General features: G+C 42.1%; 1 protein-coding gene across 5 annotated transcripts in view; it reads left to right on the top strand.

Moving 5' to 3' along the window:
• Positions 1 to 7,626: 7,626 nt before the first annotated feature.
• MTR (5-methyltetrahydrofolate-homocysteine methyltransferase) overlaps positions 7,627 to 19,177 on the top strand; it is a 53,248-nt gene continuing 41,697 nt past the window's right edge. For all 5 annotated transcript variants that reach the window (XR_010070291.1, XR_010070290.1, XR_010070293.1 and 2 more), the window contains exons 1-6: positions 7,627 to 7,783; positions 13,228 to 13,439; positions 15,843 to 15,932; positions 16,740 to 16,809; positions 18,489 to 18,581; positions 18,674 to 18,780. Coding sequence is in view for 1 of the 5 variants with exons in the window: in XM_063328962.1 (XP_063185032.1) it covers positions 7,756 to 7,783; positions 13,228 to 13,439; positions 15,843 to 15,932; positions 16,740 to 16,809; positions 18,489 to 18,581; positions 18,674 to 18,780 (600 nt within the window). In the remaining 4 variants the exon portion in view is untranslated. The remainder of the gene's footprint in view (positions 7,784 to 13,227; positions 13,440 to 15,842; positions 15,933 to 16,739; positions 16,810 to 18,488; positions 18,582 to 18,673; positions 18,781 to 19,177) is intronic.

Below are 19,177 nucleotides of genomic sequence, written 5' to 3'. Positions count from 1 at the left end.
GCCCTGTCACTCTGCCTCTTCTGGGAGATTTGTAAGACTCATTGCTTTTTCAAGCCAGACTAAGAACCCAGATGTTCCAGTTGGCCGTATTTGCAGAGGACAATTGACTGGAATAGCCAAAGCGGAATAAATATTCTGCCAAAGTCCTTTTGGAATAGCTCCTTATGGCAACACCAGGCTCAAAGTCATTACCCTTTTTACAGTGGTGGCATTTAATTGAAGAGTTACTCTGCAGACAGGACTGTCTTTAGCAGTGGCCACTCATTTGCCTTTTCTGAGGAGGCATCTCCCTTCCTGTGAGCGCCACTGTCCCTTCTAATGCAGTCACCAACCTCCCTCTGCGACTGCCCTTTTCCCACTTGGAACAACTGTCCTTTAGAGCTTAACTGTTCCTGACTGGAGATGTTAACTTAAATCTAGTTTAATGATGTCAAGGCTCCCCTGAATCAGATTTTGAAGGGAGACACTTTATTTCTACTCAATCAGCATGCAGTTATTCTTGATTTGTACTAAGGCAATAGATAAAGTATTATTCCCTTTGGTTTTATTTAATATCTTTAGCTTTACCTGCTACTCCTGGAGTACTTATTAGACCCTTCAATAGACAGGAATGATAGTATGCTTTTCCAGTCACCAGCTGTATATGGAAAGACATTTGTGTACCACATAGGAAATGAAGATACAAACCACAGATTATTCCACCAGCACTTTCTGGCATCAAAATCGAGGTGCTTGCAGCGAGTTTAGCTCTACACAGCAAAGAGAGGGGAGGAGAGTTAAGCCTGATTAACCTACCCTGCAGCCTGTACCCTCGTCCTACCCTCCTGATGGCTTTGCCAGCTGCCAATGTACCTGCATGCATGTCCAAGTGCAAACAAGAGAGAAGGGGAGGGTAATGCAGAGTATTTTCACATGCCAGAATATACAGCAAGACTCAGATGTACTTTCTTTTGCAGCCCTCTAACAGTACCTACAAGCTCAAGTCATTGACAGAGACTCTATTGCATGAGGGGCTGTATGGTGTATAAAGACTAATCCTGACCTAAGGAACAGTTGGGAAATCTACTTGGAAAATGCCGGATGGGATGTAGCACTGCTAATAGAGACTTCTGAGGACTTGTCAGCAGATCTTAGACTGCTTAATACATTTTAGGCTTTACAAGTGTTAAGCCCCAAACGTATGTCTTTTACTTTGACAAGGCAAAAAGAGATGTCAAGAAAGAAGAAAATCAAAGGGAATTATTGTAGACCATGGACTACAGAAGAAACTTTTCACTTCCATGTTGAAAACTAACCAAAGAATAAGACCTGACTGATGTAAGTAACCACAGGCTGGAAATATTAAGCCTTTAGGGTGACAAAGGACACCCTGGGCATGTTTGCTTTAATGCAAATTTATATTACTGATAACAAAAGAAAGGTTCTGCCCTACAGCAATGTTCCCTGTCAGCGTCTCTTGTTCATGCCGTGATTACTGCTTGCAGATGCAAGAGGCTTCTTCTTCCTCACAATTTAATTTCTAAAGCTTTGTCAAGATTTAGGACCAATACCACCTGTGAGTATTTCTTTGTATCTTAAGAGATACAAGACTTTCAGTATTAAGGTTTTTTTCTGGTAAGTTTATATTGTTATACCACTTGCATATTTCTTTAATTTAATATTTTGATTTGAAAACAATTTTCTTTATTCACATTTAATATTTCCAGCAAAAGTTCTCTAGATGGTTCATATTTATGGAACTGGTTCCTTAAACTTGTTTTCTAGCTCATGTCAGGGACTGAAATCCTTGCCCCCTGCCTCCTTGCTCCTGACCTCATCACTTCCTGCTCCCCTCTCTGTTTCTTCATTGAACACATGAGAGGGGATAGCACTGCCCAAACCACTTTGAAGAGGACATTGCCACTGCCTGTAGAAAGGGTAGAGAAAATGTCACTGCTATGTCTGTGAACATAGTCAGTTTTCACAAAGGGTTGAAACCTAGCTGGTTAGACTTTAAAACAAATTGAATGAACCATGTGGTTTCAAAGTCCTTTGAAGGAATTGCCTATAAACCATGCTTTTCTAACAGGTAGTTTATACCATAAAGGATTGTTTGTATGTGTAAGTCAGAGAAAGCCAAGCAGAGCGCTGGTCTTTCATGGTATTTTACACAGAAGGATTCCCTCTGCCCTTGCAAAAAATCTTAAAAGGTTCAATGTTCAGTGACAGAAAGCTACATTAACAGAGGCTGTTTGCTCCCTGGAATGGAGTAATGACTGGCAGCCAGGAGCACTGCTGGAAGCTCTCCAATGTCACTCACGTGTTGTATGACCAGCGCATGTCCCTCTTCTCTGCTCCGTTGTGCTACATTGGCACTACCAGGATGCAGATGGCTGCATTACTTGGCTATGTCTGTACTTCTCATGTTGTCCAGCTTTCCAAGTCAGACAAATCTTTCTACAATCCTCCTTATTAGACACACTTTCATAGATCTCAAGCTGTGTTAACACAACCTGATGTGCTTGTGCTCTGATAGTCCCCCTCAACTTCTTGTGTCTGTATCCCTGAGCTAGTCTATCTACTGGGTAAGGCCATAAGAACAACAGCAGGCTCCAATTGCCCACGGCATATCAGACCTCCTGCCCTGTACCTCCCACCCGTCAGCCATGGACATGCATTTAACTCAGGCCCTCATCCTTGCTCCTTGCTTGAGCTATGTTGTATGTATACTATGCCTTGCTTAGTCTACGAGACTTCCTGCCTTGACTGTGGCCCCATCTCATTGCTATGGGTTACCGACCGATCACTGGACTGTGGGCTGAACCTGGTAGCATCGCTGGGCCTGCTCTTCTTGTTCGGGTGCTGTGGCATCGCCTCCTTGCCTGTGAGGTTACTGCTCCTGCCTGCTTTGCCATCACCCTCATGCCTACTCTGTCACCAAGACCTTCCAGTTCTTTTTCACAAGGTGAGCCCTGCAGCCTCGACTGATTTTTGAGGCACTGTCTGTTGAATGGAGAACTTCATAAATGGCTTGCTGTAGCCCCTCAGCTTGGGGATGTCTGGCAACATCGGCAAGAAGCTCTGCCAGCATATAAGAAACCAGGAGGTACCTTCAGAAACTTGTTTCTGTAACCAGTCCCAACTGATCCAGAGCAGATATTGTCCTGACCTGGGCAGGGGCAATGCAACTCAGACTTCAGCAGGCTGTGCTAACGGGAAGAAACGAGCTAAGAATCTCATCCACACCCAAGGCAAAATGTTTTCCAACTCTCAGAGCTCAGTATTGAGCAGGTTTTCCTTGGTGCACACATTTAGCTGCATGTGTCCTGGCCCTTTTTGCCCATTTCCCCACGCTGTCACAGGGCAGCTGGCAAGCCTGCAGTGGTTCCTCCTCTCTCTTCCATGGATTTGATGTGGATGCCTGAAAGGGGCATCCTGAAGGTTTTTAAAATGATGCAAAATTTCATAATCCTATGAAACCTGTAGTAAGTTGAAAGCAGTTGACACAGTTTGCTTTGTGCAGCAGTATGGATAAACTGTAGGACAACACCCCCTATTGAATTCCCCGTCCTCTTCATGCCTGTGTCTCAGCCCTCCTGGGCATTTATACCCTTTTTAATCAACACAGATTCTCTAAAAAGGTGCAAAATGTTATATGCAGTTCACTTTATTGTGTTTGTTTTCACTGTGATGGAGACTTTAGGCTTTTTTTAAAGTAGTGAAGTCCAAAATCTGTTCTATGGTAAGTAGAATAAATTTGTTGGTATTTCTCTAAACTGTGTATGTTTAATAGCCTATTTTGGCATTTGGATTGTGCTTTGAATTGATTTTGAAACAATCAATCAGCTTTCTTTTGGTTTCTGGTAATATTTTGATCCTGGAATAGAAATGTTAACATCATTATTTGACTTAAATGGAACAAATAATTTGTATCTATGTTGTGGAGCTAGAAAATTAATTCTTAAATAGAAATTGTAATTCTTAAGCACAGAGGAAATTCTAAAAAATAAAAAACAAGTAACGTAACTTAGTCATCCGAAATAGGGCAAGAATCCAGCTGCAGCAAAATAGGACAAGTGGTAAGTAACCTTACAGAACAGAGTGCCGAGAGCTGTGCTCTGAAATCAGATTAATCTGTTTTCTCTTTCAGATTCCTGCATGGTGCTGCGAATGCCTCATTTGGATATAATCCTCTGAAATAAGACTGTTCTTTAGTAACATGAATAATCCCACTGTTCTTGTTTAAATAAGGATTAATTATGTGAATAGTCCATTGGGAACTGCATCCTCAGGAATAAAGGCACATAATATGGGAATGAAAGGCATGTTTTTGTGATGAATACTATGGAGGTATCTAAAACACATACCCAAAAGCTAAGAGAGTGTGCTAAAACCGTGTGTTTGCTCTTACCCATGCATAAGGTGAGTATACCATTTGAATACACAGGTGTGCAAGTAGAGTAACAAACTAGTGAATCAGACCCTTAGCACCGGGGGGGGGGGGGGGGGGAAGAAAATACGAAGATGGCTTGCTTTGCTGCAAACAGTACCTGGTTTCAAAAGACCTACGAGAGTTCAGCTATGTATGGGAGGAGCTGGAGAAAACAGTAATTTGAAAAAAACCTTCAAATATACTTGAAATACCAGAACCTGATCTGATTTAAAGACTATTATTGGTTTTTTGCTAAGTATATTAATTTGGATTTATAGTTTAATCCTGTTGTAATTAGGAAGATGTTAACTTCATTGGAGCACCACTTATAAGCACCTTCAGAAACCAGGATTCTCAGCATGATGACAGATGTTTGCATGCATGATACTATGTCTGCAACTGATGTTTAAATAGGACGCATTCCCAACAGTGTTAAGGGCAGGTTTCTTAGATGTGGAAATGATGGCACCTTTGCATTCTCCCGTCCTTTATTCCATTGCTCCCAGCAACTCTAAGCTGTTCTTGGTGTTATTCTAAATGTATGAGAGGGAACAGCATTTTGACAGCCTAATTTAGTAAAATAAGAACAACACTCGGTAAGACAAGGAAAAAGCACTTTTCAAGCTTAAGGGCATGCTCACTGCAAGTCCTTGAAGGTTTCCTGTAAACACGCCATGTATTAGAGCTTCTCAAAGAAACAGTTAAAAAGTCTTGGTAACTGCAGGTGTGCAGCAGCCCTGGGGTAGGGATGCACACCGGGATTCTTAGCACTGCGTCGTACTGTCATCACTGAAACTAAACCAAGAAAGGGGAACCGAGATCCTCTAACACTGCAAAACACATTAAGGCTGAAGTTCTGTCTTGATAGTCCTTTGTTGGACGATCAGGTTTAATAATCGCTCCCCTTAACCACTCATTCCTCTTGCCTCCGTTGTGCTCATTCAGTTGTCTGTAAAACTCCAGTTACTCAAGCAGATTAAACACAGTCTGAGGCTGGGCGGCTGCTGCCTCTCTTCCTGCTGCTGCTCCTTCGTCAGCTCTGGAGACCCTTCAGCTGCAAACGAGTTGGATCAGTGACCTGTTCTCACTGAAAATTGAGCTTTAAGGAAGAATTGTGTTTGAGGGCTAGCACCCACACAAGGAAAAGCGTGGAAATATGAGGATGGCACAGGGTGGAATTTGGGACTGCGCTGCGCAAGCTGCCTCGAACTGATTGTGAAACTGCAGAGTAAATGGGACATGTGAAATGATCCTTTTCAGAAGCACTTTCAGATTTTCAGCTTTTTTCTTTTTTTTTTCCCCACTGACCCACTTTCCAGCAGTTACACAAACAACTGCATCAGCACACGCAAGGACACGCTGAGCTGCGGTACAAAGATCTGTCGCCACAAAACAGCTGTGGAGACAGTGATCTTCTTACCTAGAATTGCTGCCAGAGAAAATTTTCAGTGTGTTATGTGGCATGACAAAAAGGCTGGAGGTTGGAGAAAGTCAAGCAAGGAAATGCACACCCTAAAATCCCTTAATGAATGGTTCTCAAGGCACTGCCCATCTCTATAATACACGTAAATTATGTGGAAAAGTGATAAAACTAAGCAGTCTCTAGTAGTACCTGACTTTTGCTTCTGTTTAGTGTATTCCGCTTCTGTTGTTAGCTTTTAAAGTTTATGGGTTTCCAGACCATTGCGTATTACACTGGAATTTTGGGACACATTTTCGTAGTGGGAGCTTGGGCTGACCACTGCAATAGTTTTCTAAAAGGCAAGGTCCGCTCTCCAGCGATGTGTCCTGGCATTCAAAACTGGAGCATGGCCTCTACATGGGCTCTGAAGTTCGACTACTCTCTGTTTGATTTGTAAGCTGCCTGTACTTTTTTCTGAAGCTGAATTAGACATATATATTATTTGAACAGAATGCTACATTTTTTATATGTCATTGCATCACCATTGACTAAAGTGACAGCTGATTATAAAAGTTCCTAGATCACATTGGACTCGAAGGGCTTGTAACCAACTGGCTTTGTGTCTCAAAAGAAAATTCAAGAGTACACATTTAGCCTCCAGGAATCATCTGCACTAATGGCTTTCAACTCAATTTGAATCTCCTAAAATTTTTCAGGGAAAATGCAGAAGCCATTATTAAGTAAGTACGGTACATGTAGCAACACATACTCTGAGCTGATAAAAGGCTTTCCCGTTGCTGCCCAGAGCCGAGGTCCTGGCGCCTGAAGGAGGGAAGCAAACTCAGTTCATTCCTGGTAACACGGAACCAGTGGCCTCTACATCTTGCTTTGCGAGCTTAAGTTACTGAACCAGCCAAGGAAAACAGGAAAGGCTGGTCAATAATCCATTTTACAGACTTCCTTTTTCTTTTCATATTTTGAACACTGAACTACTTTAAATGACAATGCTGTTCGTGTTTACTACTGGCATCTGAATTACTAGCACTTTAAATGAGTGCAGGCGTTATTCCCCTGAGCTATTCTGACTCTTGGCAAGTATTCCCTGTTTGCGAGGCTGCTCTGCAGGCATTTCTTTCTTTTAAAACGTGAGTCCTCAGATAAGAAGTTGAAAGGACGTATCATCACGGACTATGGAAAAGAAGTGAAACTCTTATGTCAAAATAAGACACATTTTATTTGTGTCTGTGCCTTAATTTGCTCAATTCCTTTAGTATAAACTTGTTTCCAGGTTTACACACCATTAACATGCATCCGCACAGCACTGGGAGGACTGATTTCCAGTTTATGTAAGGCGCATTTGCCTGTTTCCTCTCCATACTGAGTTACTCTTTAATTGCAATACCAGTGTTGTTGGCACTATAAAGACTTACTTTCCGCCCCAACTTCCCACAATGATGGGACAACTCATTTTGTTCAGCCCTGCCTAGCAGCAAAAGTATTGCCCAGTAGCTACCGAGGCACCTAAAGCTACCGGCATTACCCGTCAGGACGCTCAGTCCGCAGACCAGGCGTCGCCCTCCCCGTCCAGCCCTACGTGTCGCAGCTGCCAGCCTCGGGCCGCAGAGGGAGAACAAACCCCCCACCCCGGGGGAGCTTCCAGCCTGCCGAGGAGCAACCCCGTGAGCTCCGCCGCTCTCCCCTCAGGCAGCGACTCCCTGTCTGTCAGGCGGTGGCACCGCCTCCCCGCCGCAACGGCCGCCCCGCGCGGGGGCCGGCCCGCGCTTCCTGCCCGCGCTCTTGGGCGGAGCTCGCGCGTTAGGGGGCCGACGCGGCGGCCTCGCCGCTCGCGCGCGCCCCACGGGTCGCGCGCGGGCCGCCCTCCGCCCCATCCGCCTCGGGGGTGCCTGTCGCCGCCGCGGCGCGGCTGTGACGTCTGGGCAGCATGGCGCCCGCCGGCGCCGACCCGCCGGGTAACGGACGCGAACGCTGAGGGGGGCGGGGGGTGCGGGCGGGGGGTGTCCGTTATTCGCAGCGTTTAAAAGTTCTGTGAGAGCCGCGCCTGGCGGCTCGGCCGGCCTTCAAGCGGCCGACACCGGCCCGGCGGCGATGGCGGTGGGGAATACGGGCGCTTGTTGCAGGGCCGCTCCGGGGCTGAGGCGGCGACTTGGAGTAGGCTTCGCTCTACCGCGGAGGGTGCAGGGGCGCCCGCGCCGCCCCGTCGGACGCAGTTAAGCCGGAAAAAATAAAATTTGAAAAAAAAAACCCAAAACAAAACAAACTACCCACTCAAGTGCGTGAGAGGCTGCGGCTTGGTGGTGGGGAGTGTGTGTGCTCCCCAGCTCCAAGCCAAAAATGCCGTTTCGCGGGTTAAACAGAAGTTGTTGGGGAGGGGAGAGGAAGTAAAACTCGCTGCTAATTGATGTTGTATTTTTAAATGGACAGTTCTCTCAGTGGCTGCTTTCAGCGGTGCTGCTACCCGAGGAGATCCTGAGCGCTTCACTTTTTAGTATTAATTTCTGAGGGAATGCCTGCTGCTGAGCACGTACTTAAGCTTAGGCTTGCGTCCCTCAGCTTGTCAGACAGGCTGACAGTCAGCTTTTGTGGTCTGAGGTTTTTTCCAGATTCTTCTGGTAAAGAAGCCATTGACTTGCCCTGCTCTTTTTGACATGCCACTTGGGGTCAAGCCATGGCTAGCAGCTGCCCTGCTGCTGCAGAACCGAAGGGGTTTGGCTGAAATGGGAGACATGGGAGGGTGTTTCAGCAGCAGCTTGAGAAGTGGTGGCAGCTGGAGAAAAGTTCTTCTCAGGTGACAGCAAAAATTGCGTGCCGGGGTTGCTTGTGGAGCCCCATTGAACAGGCAGAAGGGAGTAGATGATGGTGTGTACGTCTGGCAGTGATGCGAGGGACCTGTGTTCAGGAGCAGCCTGTTGGGAAGCTGAGTGAAGTGCTTCTCCCTAGCCTTTCAGCACAGGGCATGCCACAAAGCAAGACTGTGCTTATCTGGAGGCTGTTTTGTTTCCCCATGGTTCCTGCCTGTAATGAATAATAACCTGTTGTGAGTAGTTTAATGTTGGGAGATGGACAGTTGTGGTTATAACACAGGAAGCTTTCTGAGCCTGGGATTTGCATGTTTAGGTAGAGACGGTGGACACAACTAACAAGCCTCCTCTGTTATTCTGGGACTTCAGTGTAATTGTTTGCCGTGCAAGCTGACTTTGTAAACGTATTGGCTACACAAGTGTCTGTTTGTTATGGAAGACCTGAATGATTCTAAAGACAAATGCTGACACAGAAATGTCAGCAAGATGCACATAGGTGCCCACGGTGAAGTGGTAAGATCCAGTGCTTTTCTCTTTGGACAGGCAGGGTAGCAAATAACTTAGCGATAGGGTGCTGCTGCCCACTGTTGAAGAGGACCTGTCTGCCATCTGTTGCTACAGTTCATGAAACTCTTAGTGTTTCATGAACTCTTAGTGCCTCAACTGGAGGCATCCAGTTGAAGAAGATTTAATTAATTAAACAGCAAGTAACGCTAAGTTTGTCATGAGTTGTCAGTGGCAGGCTGATAGCAGGAGAATCCTTTCTAGCTGTTATTGTAATTTCTGCATTCTGTACAACAATTTTTTAAATGATGGAGAAACTTGTGCTTGGAGCTGGTGTGGGGGAATGCCGATTTGCTAAATTAGGATGTGCAAGTGTGGATTGGCCGTGTTGCCTGTTAGGACAGGACCTGGTAAACCTGGGAAATGGGGGGTACTGTAAGTGCTTATAGCTTCCCTCCTGAAGTTGTTCTTCGATTTGTGTTCTTTTACATTAATGTGACACAAATACTGTAATATTGTCACAGCTGGGTTGATTCTTTATTAAAAGTTTTGGAAGGAACTTGTAATCCTTTATTCCTTTCCAAGTGTGCTAGACTATTTTATAGTAGACTAAATTTTTAATAAAGTGCATAAATTAAAAAAAACCCCTACCTTTTGAGAATTATTGCAGGCATCAGAAAAATGTGTTTTTAAGCAAATTGTAAGCTTTGAAGTCCTGTTTCTTGTGGAGAACATGCGTTTATCCCTTCAATTCTGCACATATGGCCTGAATGTGCGTTGGGATAAAGAGGTGAAGGAATATTAACTTGCCTTATGTCCTGAGTTGTTTAGTTGCCACATTGTGAAAATGTTATGTTACAGTGAAAATGTTAGGTTACATGTTAGGCACAGTTTATAATTGTTAGTGGTAGACTGACCAGGGGTGAACAGCTGTACCACAGGGATGCCTTGTGTGCTATGCAAACTTACTTGGAAACATCTACAGGACGTAAAAGTTGTAGCTGATTTGATTTATCCTTTCCAGACTAGTAATTCCATTGTTAAGTGATCTCAAGCCAGAGTGTTTACTTTGTGGAAGTAAAGTAGGATATTAGGATGTTTTATTCTGCATTCTGTATCCCATTGGCCTTTAAGCCAATGCTGTTGAATCACTTTTGTTCTGTCTTGGTATCACCTGCTAAACTAGTTCCAGCCCTAGAACACTCTGTGGTAGTGTGCTTTACGTTTTAAGTTTTAGTAGAGTGTAAAATCAAGGTAACTGTTCCTGGGTCCTGTTAGCACCGCTGGTTTGCTACTATATCTATTATAGCTATAGAGACAGTTTTTCTCCTGGACACTGTGGAATGGAAGAGGAAATCTATTTCCTAAAGCTCAGCAATGATCTTTATAAAATAAATTTTTCATCAGCTTCTGGCTAAGCAGAGGTAGGAGCAGGGTTTGTAAACAAAAAAAAGGGAAGGGGAGGGGGAAAGGCTGACCTGATTTTTTCCTGCTTAAAAATTTCTCTGAAATTTTTTTCATTTATTCTGTAACAAACTCTTGCACCCTGTCTGTGCTGGAGAGAGGAATTACATGAGCTGAATGCTGAATTAAGATTATGATACTAGTTTAGCAGAGCTGACTCCCAGCCTCCTCCCTGCTTTTCTCCCAAGGGCAGAGTTCAGCACTTTCTAGCATGCCTTTATGAATTGATCCTCTCTGATATCTGGGGTCTTTTTGGACCTGTCTGCAAACTTTGTTTCCAACTTGAAAATTGCATTATCAGCGTGCCAGAGCATGACTTCAAGAAGTGCAGGCTCCTAATGGAAGAAGAGTCAAGTGTTATCAAGCAAGGACAGGTAAATTGGGGTTTGGAGGGCTTGTAGCTATGCCATCTATTTGTAAAAAGTAGAGTGTGTACGTCTGGCACTGACACCCACCTTCATGATTCCCATCGTATTTCCTGCAGCTTTTTGAGATGCTGCTGAAGAAGCACAGATTTGGAAAGCTTCTTCAGAACAAGGTTCTGCGCAGAGCTAGGAGCAGAGATGAGGCAGAAATCTGTGCTCCTATGAGGAGAAAACTGTACATTGAGTCAGCAAGGCAAACCGTAGAGAACGTGCAACAGACTAGATGAGGTGCAGGATTTAAAACCGTATAGATGGTTGTAAGTCTTTGTTTGCTTTCCAGTGTGTATGAGAAGATATTTGGGAAGCACATAAGTAGAAGGGACAGAAGCCTATAGAAAGGAGTACTAGTTTTGGGTGGGCTCTGGTGGCCCAGCTCAGCTGTTTGGGCTGCAGCTCTGGGCATCAAGGAGTTGACTTAGAGGCAAAAGCGAGCTCTAATTTGTGTGTCTCATTGGGTTGTAGCTCTTGCAAAGCACATGAGTTACAATCCGTGGGAGACTGTATTGCAGTCGTAATTTCAGATATTGTTTTTTGGGTCTTGCTTCTGAAAGCCTTTAGCTCAAGGTCTGATTTTATTTTCATGAGTAATTTGATGGTTTAACATGAGTAGGTTTAAGCCTCTTGTATAAGAACCTGCTGAGCCTGCCTGCATGGTGTTAAAACTTTCAACTTGAAATGAGGGTGGCTTGCTTTTTGGTATTTTAATCTACCTTCAAATGCTTCATACTTCTTATAAAGCAAATTTTCTTTGGCTTGTCTTCTTGCTGAGACTACATCTGATTTAGAGCTGTTTTTTCAAAGCATTGGTATAAATGTAACCTTGTAATACTTTACTCTTGGCCTCATCTTCTTTCCAGGGTGTTTGTTTTTTTTTAACAGTACTGATGTCAAAACAGAAGTTGCATTGCAAGACTGCAGAAGGAAAAAAAAAAAAAGTCAAATCAGTTAGCAGTGGCCAGTGATTTTTAAGTACTATTGTGTGTAAGTTGTAATGAGGTGTAGGATGTTTTTGTGCTTCAGAAATCATCCTTTTTTACAAGTGTTTTGATGGTAGTGCATGACCAAAATGCAAAACAGGTGTTTACTCGAAGTGCGTAAGCCCAAGCTGAATGGAGGAGAGAGATGAAGAATAACACATCATTCATCTACATGGTTGTGAAAGATCAGTGGGGTCCCACTCTTGTAAATTGGGATTTTGGTAAAGAGGCTGTTTGGTTATTTTGCTATATGCTTGTAAGTGTGTCTTTGTTCCAAAATGATTCTGCATACATTCTGAAGAGGAAAAGTAGGATTACTTTTGTGGGGGTTTTGTGCTGTTTTTTTGTTTTGTTTGTTTGGTTTTTTTTTTTAAGCCTCAGACTATAGCTTTGGCTTTTTGTTTGATGTTTGTGATAGGCTTTGTTTGGATCTTAAAGCATTACAATACTGCATCTTTATTCCTAATGGTAGCTCTGAAATTTCTACAGTTTCCTGTTTCAGTCAGTATTAGCCTTACCCTGTCAGTATCTTGTAATTATCATGTGATTTGCCTGATTTATTTTTTTCTGGCATTGTTGCAGAACAGAAGATCTTGCTGTGTTTATGCAAAAGAAAATAAAACCTGGCTATTATCTGTTGGTGTATCTTGGCATTTGCTCACTAACAAAAGTGCAAAATTGTTATTTACTATTCTAATCCTACAAAGACTCAGTTGAAGAATTGTTTTTGCTTGATCAGTTCATTTCTCTTTCCCTTTGTTCATTACGACATAGGTAATCAAAGTAGAATTTTTTTGAAGTGAAGTTTACTAGTTTCTGGATTGTACTTGTGTAGCACTTGCAATACAGTGTCAGGTACCAAGAGGCAGCTCTGTTTGCAGTTCAAATGTTGCTGTAGTGGAAATTACCATGCTTTTTGCTGTTGGAGACAAGTTTATATAGAGAGTTTGGTGTATGCCCTTGTGAACTTTTGGTACTTTTGTTCCTGCAGGTGACTGTACTTAGAGGAAAGTCCAATTGAGTCTAATTCTATTTAGACAGATGCTGCTGTTACCTGACATCATGTGATTGGAGCTGTAGGTGAAGTAAACCAATTACTGTTAGATTTCAGTAGAGGATTAGTTATTTTATTCTGTTTCTTAAATCAGAAGAACTCAGGTTGCCCAAGTGTATAGATAGGGAATTTCAAAGCTGCTTAAATATTGGATTTATTTTCTTACAACAGATCCTCAGAAAAGCATGGGAGATGAAATTGAATCAGTTCTGCAGGAGCGGATAATGGTTTTGGATGGAGGCATGGGTACCATGATCCAGCAACATGCCCTGTCAGAAGAGGATTTCCGAGGGCATGAATTTAAAGATCATTCCAGGCCTTTGAAAGGAAATAATGACCTTCTCAGTATAACTCAACCCGATATAATCTGTGACATACACAAGGTAGGTGGTTCTGATTTCTGTCTTGTGACCAGAGAAGGAAGGAGAATTTGGCCTCTGTACTCCTCTTTTCCATGCCACAGGCTACTGGCTGTCGTGCGTCTTTTGGGGATAGGGAAGAGAGTGCTAGGTAGCCATGCGAAAAAGAATGAGCAGATTTGACTTTTCTGGTTGTGTGAGCACAGCATTTGTGTTTTGGTTCCTGATGTCACCCAGGTAGTGTTGTTTTAAACCCCCTTTTGATATACATCCCGGATGTATTTCTACTAATTGTAGATTCTGATTTATTTCATTTTTCTTTCTTTTTCTCATCCTCAACCAGCACTTGAAATGCATCTAAGTAGGACATATCTGAATTCTAGATGTGTGTTTCTATAATTGTGTATTAAAGAGCTGTTAAACGTGTCAGCCTGAAGCAGGCTTCTCCGTAGTTAACGAGTATATGGACTTCCTAATGAGTATATGTGCTTCCATATTCTTGTTTTTTTCCCTAGAATGTTAATATGTGGCTCAGAGAATAAAACAGTCTAGAGTTAAACGTTAGGAATTTGCAAACAGATTTCATTATTTTCTTATCTTCAGTTAGACTTTAAAAACCAGCTTCCTGAGTCTTGTATTTCTTGAGTTGCAGGTATTTGTAGGTCTTACTGTAATAATTGGAGCATTTGAATAGCATTACAACTAGTTGGTATTCAGTTTCACATCTGCTCTGGATTTTTCTAATTGTTTATTAAAAAGATCTGTATTTCATTGATTAGTATCATAATTGGCTTACGCTTGTTAAACGTGGTATGTAATATGTATTTTTACATGTACAATCTGTCATTCTTTGGATTTTAAGAATGACAAGTTGAAAAGAATCAAAGTCTGACCTATAAAAATTTCAGGAGGAAACAGTTGTAGATTGAGTTCAGTCCATAGGCTGTCAGCTGAGCTGTAGTGGTCATGAACATTGGAATTTATAATAGCTTGTGGGTAATCTTGTTTAACAATTGAATTTTGCAGGTTTAGCAGAGCAGTAGTGATGTGACTTGAGAATGAGTGTATTGAGTCAAGCCAATGGTACAGTGGTTATTTATTCTTCTGAGAATTGGACAGAACTTGAAATAATAGATGAAAATATTTCTACAAAGTAACTAATCCCACTATATGTATGGTTGGTGGGGTTTTTCTAATGGCCTAGTGAGTCAGATGTCACAGATATCAGTAACAAAGCAAATGTTAGCTGTACCTTCTCTGGCAAAGTAAGATTCAGTGGTAAGAGAGGTGATCAAATATGATCTTCCTGCTTTGTGCATATCATTTCCTTCTGTAGTGGTAGACAGTAAAGTTGAAGGGCTTTTGCTGAAATGACATATCTGAAGTAAACAAAAGCTAGTTCAAAGCTGTACACATCTAACAACTTTCTGTGGTTTAGATGATTTTCAGAAAGTTCATTACTTGGTTATTAGTGTACACATAAGAACTTGCATATTTTCATATAGCTATTTGTAGATATTTCCATACGTACCCAGGAGGAGTTGAGAGAAAGCATATTAGTTTGCAGCAAAACATGTTTTAAAGCAAATTTAGTTCTTTTCTGCTGTTGATTGCATCAAGACTTTGTTGTGTTGAACCCACTGAACTCATCTGCTTCTTACAGAAGAATCTGAGGGGTTTATATTTAATGGCCACATCACTAGTTTTTGCTTACTAGCACTTAGAATGTCTTAATTTGCCTGAATATGCAGGGGTCACCTAAGTGTTAACCTGATCAAAAAGAGGAGTTAAGGACAGAGGAGGACAAGTGGTAGAGGCTATCAAAACACAGAATAGAATCTGCAAAAATACTTCAGTTTGCATTGGTTTCAGTTTACTTCAGTGGGAATTAGGCAACCAAACTGGAGCAGAAGGCTTAATTATTTTGTGAATCTGGGACATTACTTAAACACTAAATGTGATCTGCATGAAACACAGTTCTCCTAAACTTGTGTTCTGTTGCAGTATGTTCTTGTGCTGCACAGCTCCCTTCAGAGTGTTTTAAATTTTCTAATCCTCTGTTGTTTAACTGGTGCCTTTTCTGAATCTGCCCACAGCAACCCTTGCTTGCTGATGGCAGTTAGAGTATGTCCCACCATGTCCCTGTGCAAAAATCTAGAATGTGCTCCAGCTGCTGAACTAGTGGCACAGGTGGCTATAAACATCACCTGTTAATAGAAAGTGTGGCTGACACTAGAACTCTAAAAATTGGTTAAATGTAACGCTGCCCCTGCCTTTGAGTAAGGCCTTCAGAGTATGATCTGCTTGGAATTAGGAGATGATTTGTGACTTTTTGTGAACTGAAGGAGACAAAATAGTTGGGTTGCTTTCATTCCAGATCTCAGTTCTGGAGCTCATGAAGATTTTTTTATCTTTCATGTCTTGCAGGAATACTTGCTGTCAGGCGCTGACATCATTGAAACTAACACTTTCAGCAGCACCCGAGTTGCACAAGCCGACTATGGGCTTGAGCATTTGGTAAGAATGCTAAACTGTTTATACATTAAAATGTTAATCAAGACTTTTGTCTTAGCAGCCAAGATTAGCTTAGTCCCAGAGTCCATTGGCATTGTGTCTATTGGCTGCATGCTCTAGAGCCATGTGATGGGGTTGTAGTCATTTCCGCTGTTGTAGACAGTTGTACCTGCTGTCTGTGATGTGTGCCTCTTGTTGACAAAGGCGCAGGCAATAATAATTTGCCCTAGATTTTGTTTGAGCATTCTCAGAATGTCTCAGTTCTGTGAACAGGGATGTTTTGCTTCAGTCCTTCCAACTTAGCAAATGCCACAATGGAACTGCTTTTTTCCTGGATGTTATTTGTGTGTTGTTTGTGCTGGTGTACGTAGAAGTCATTTCAAGCTTGCATTTGTCATACCTATTCTGTGTTATGTGTTGTTTTGAGAATTTGAGAAATATGTGAAAGAAATTACTTGTAAAGATGCTACTTGAATAAAAAGTGAATTTAAAAGTAGGTTAATTTTGTCCTCAAAGTCATATTTTTCAGCTTCTATTGACTTCAGTAGGATTTAATTAATACCTTACAGAATGAAATTTTATGATTGGGAGCTGTAGGCTGGGGCGTACGTGGGATGAGACCTACCATGTAACTCTGTTGCTGAGATGTTCCTTTTGAAGTTTTATAATAGTGCTAATACGTATTTGTGTGGCTTAGGGAGCCTTCAGAGTATACTGCAAGCTGCTGAATGGAAGTGTTGTGTTTCTCTGAGGGTGAGTTACACTGTACTGAACTAAAGGCTACTTGGTAAATTTCTGTAATTGTTCTAGGCATATCGGTTAAACAGAGTCTCTGCGCAGGTGGCCAGAAAAGCAGCAGATGATGTAACTGCTCAGACAGGTAAGCAGAGTTTATTTTAATTTCTTGTTCATTTCTGGGTGTGACTGTCTCGTTACAATCTTTCAAAGGTGCTAGAGGATAGCTTGATGGTTTACATCACAAGGACATAACTTGCAGACACGCTTCATTTTAGGCACAATAGCAATTTCATATCTTCATTAACACCCCACTAATTTCAGCACATTTGCAGGATTTGGTCCTTAGTGTATTCTGCAGGATGGCTGCCCTGTGCCTGCCTGTTTTAGAGTGCAGGCATGCAACTAAGCACCACACAGCCGCTCACTCACTTCCCCTCAGCGGGATGGAAGAGAGAATCAGAAGGGTAAAAGTGAGACAAAACCAGTTTAGTAAGTAAAGCAAAAGCCGCACATGCAAGCAAAGCAAAACAAGGAATTCATTCACTGCTTCCTGTCGTCAGGCAGGTGTTCAGCCATCTCCAGGAAAGAGGGCTCCATCACACATAATGGTTATTTGGGAAGACAAACGCCATCACTCCAAACATTCCTGCCTTCTTCCTCCTTCCCCCAGCTTTTTATTGCTGAGCATGACATCATATGGTATGGAATATCCCTTTGGTCACTATCCCAGCTGTGTCCCCTCCCAGCTTCTTATGCACCCCCAACCTACTCACTGGTGGAGTGGTGTGAGAAGCAGAAAAGGCCTTGACTCTGTGCAAGCACAGCTCAGCAATAACAAGAACATCCCTGCGTTATCAACACTGTTTTCAGCACAAATCCAAAACATGGCTCCATACCAGCTACTGTGAAGAAAATTAACTCTATCCCAGAAAAAACCTGGATGAGGCGATATGCATCTTCCAGATGTGTTTTAGAGAAAACAAATTCAACAGGGACTGTTATAAGTTACTTAGCTTTGTATTACACAAGTCTTGGTACAACAGAGTTAGGATGGCTGATTGTAGGTAAATGTGGATTACCAGTTACTCCCTAGTTTTAAGTCTTGTGGTTTGACTCTACTCAGCAGTTACTGGAATGTGCTTAGTATGTGACCATCATCTGTAAATGTGCAGTCTTTTACCTTCCAGGCTTTATATCAGAGGGGTATAGTTAATTTATGCTGCTGTACACAATGCTGTCTTTCAAAGACAAGTAATTTCCTCTTGTATTCTCGCATCAAACTGTATTTCAGGCTAACAGCACTGCTGGTGCTGTCCAGATAACACCTTAGTGATGTGATTCATAGTATGCAATAAAAATGAAATATCTGAAATATGCTTTAAAAAAAGGGTGGGTTTTTTATGAACATGTGCCAGAATATTCAAATCAGTTTATCTAGTGAAAAATGCCAGGACAGTTCTATGCTGTGCATTTAAAGTAATTGAATGAAGCTTCCTGTGTCAGAGACAAAGGATACTTAGAAGAAAAATTATTTGAGCTAATTGCCTTTTCCCTACTTGTTCTTTTGTCTTATGTGTATACACTGAACATCTTGGTGGATAGGACAAGTCAGCTGTGCTGGCTGATCTTGTGCTGATCAAACTCTTGATTTGAGGCAGGAGTGTCCTGTTTTATAGTTCTTCATCCCAGAATGATATGCATGTCTTAGTGTCCTTGGAGGTTTTTTACGTTAACATGGCTGTCATTGTAAAACCGGAGGTAAATTGTTTTGTGGTTTTTGTTTGTTGTTTTGGTTTTTTTTTCCTCTGTGTCTTGGTTTAGGAATTAGGAGATATGTTGCTGGAGCCTTGGGTCCAACAAACAGGACACTCTCTGTGTCACCATCTGTGGAGAGACCAGATTACAGGAACATAAGTAAGTATTTGTAACCATCAAGTTATTTAACTTAAATGATGGTCTTGAAAGAGATACCTCCAGATGAAATTAACATAATTCCTGTTTTACAGCTTTTGATGAACTGGTTGAAGCCTATAAGGAGCAAGCCAAAGGACTTTTGGATGGAGGAGTTGATATCTTGTTGGTGGAAACCATATTTGATACAGCCAATGCCAAGGTGAGACTCCTGGCAAAAAAATACCCAGTAATATAAGTATTTGGTGTACTACCTAAGGAAATTCAACATGGTACTTGTAAAAGCTATAAGCTATTGCTTACTAAATACATGAATAGGACTAATCAGTTGCTAGAAAACAGGTAGAATGTAAGGAGAGGGTTTTTAATGATAAGATGGCCTTTTCCAGAGTTTTTCCTTTGCCTTTTAGTATGTGCTGTTAGTACCTTTCTGTCTGTCTATGCCAGCTGTTCTTTTATTCCCAGAAGCTCTGCTGTATTGCAAAACATCTCCAAATGCATCAGATGTTTGTATTTTTCAGTGTAAGCGTGTCTGTCCAAAGGATGCTTGTGATGCACACTGGAGAGGGAATGTCCAATGTATCTGATGGCAGGCGTGG

Source organism: Chroicocephalus ridibundus, chromosome 3 (assembly GCF_963924245.1).
Source record: "Chroicocephalus ridibundus chromosome 3, bChrRid1.1, whole genome shotgun sequence".
NCBI lineage: Eukaryota > Metazoa > Chordata > Aves > Charadriiformes > Laridae > Chroicocephalus > Chroicocephalus ridibundus.
This window is presented reverse-complemented; position numbering and strand designations above follow the sequence as displayed.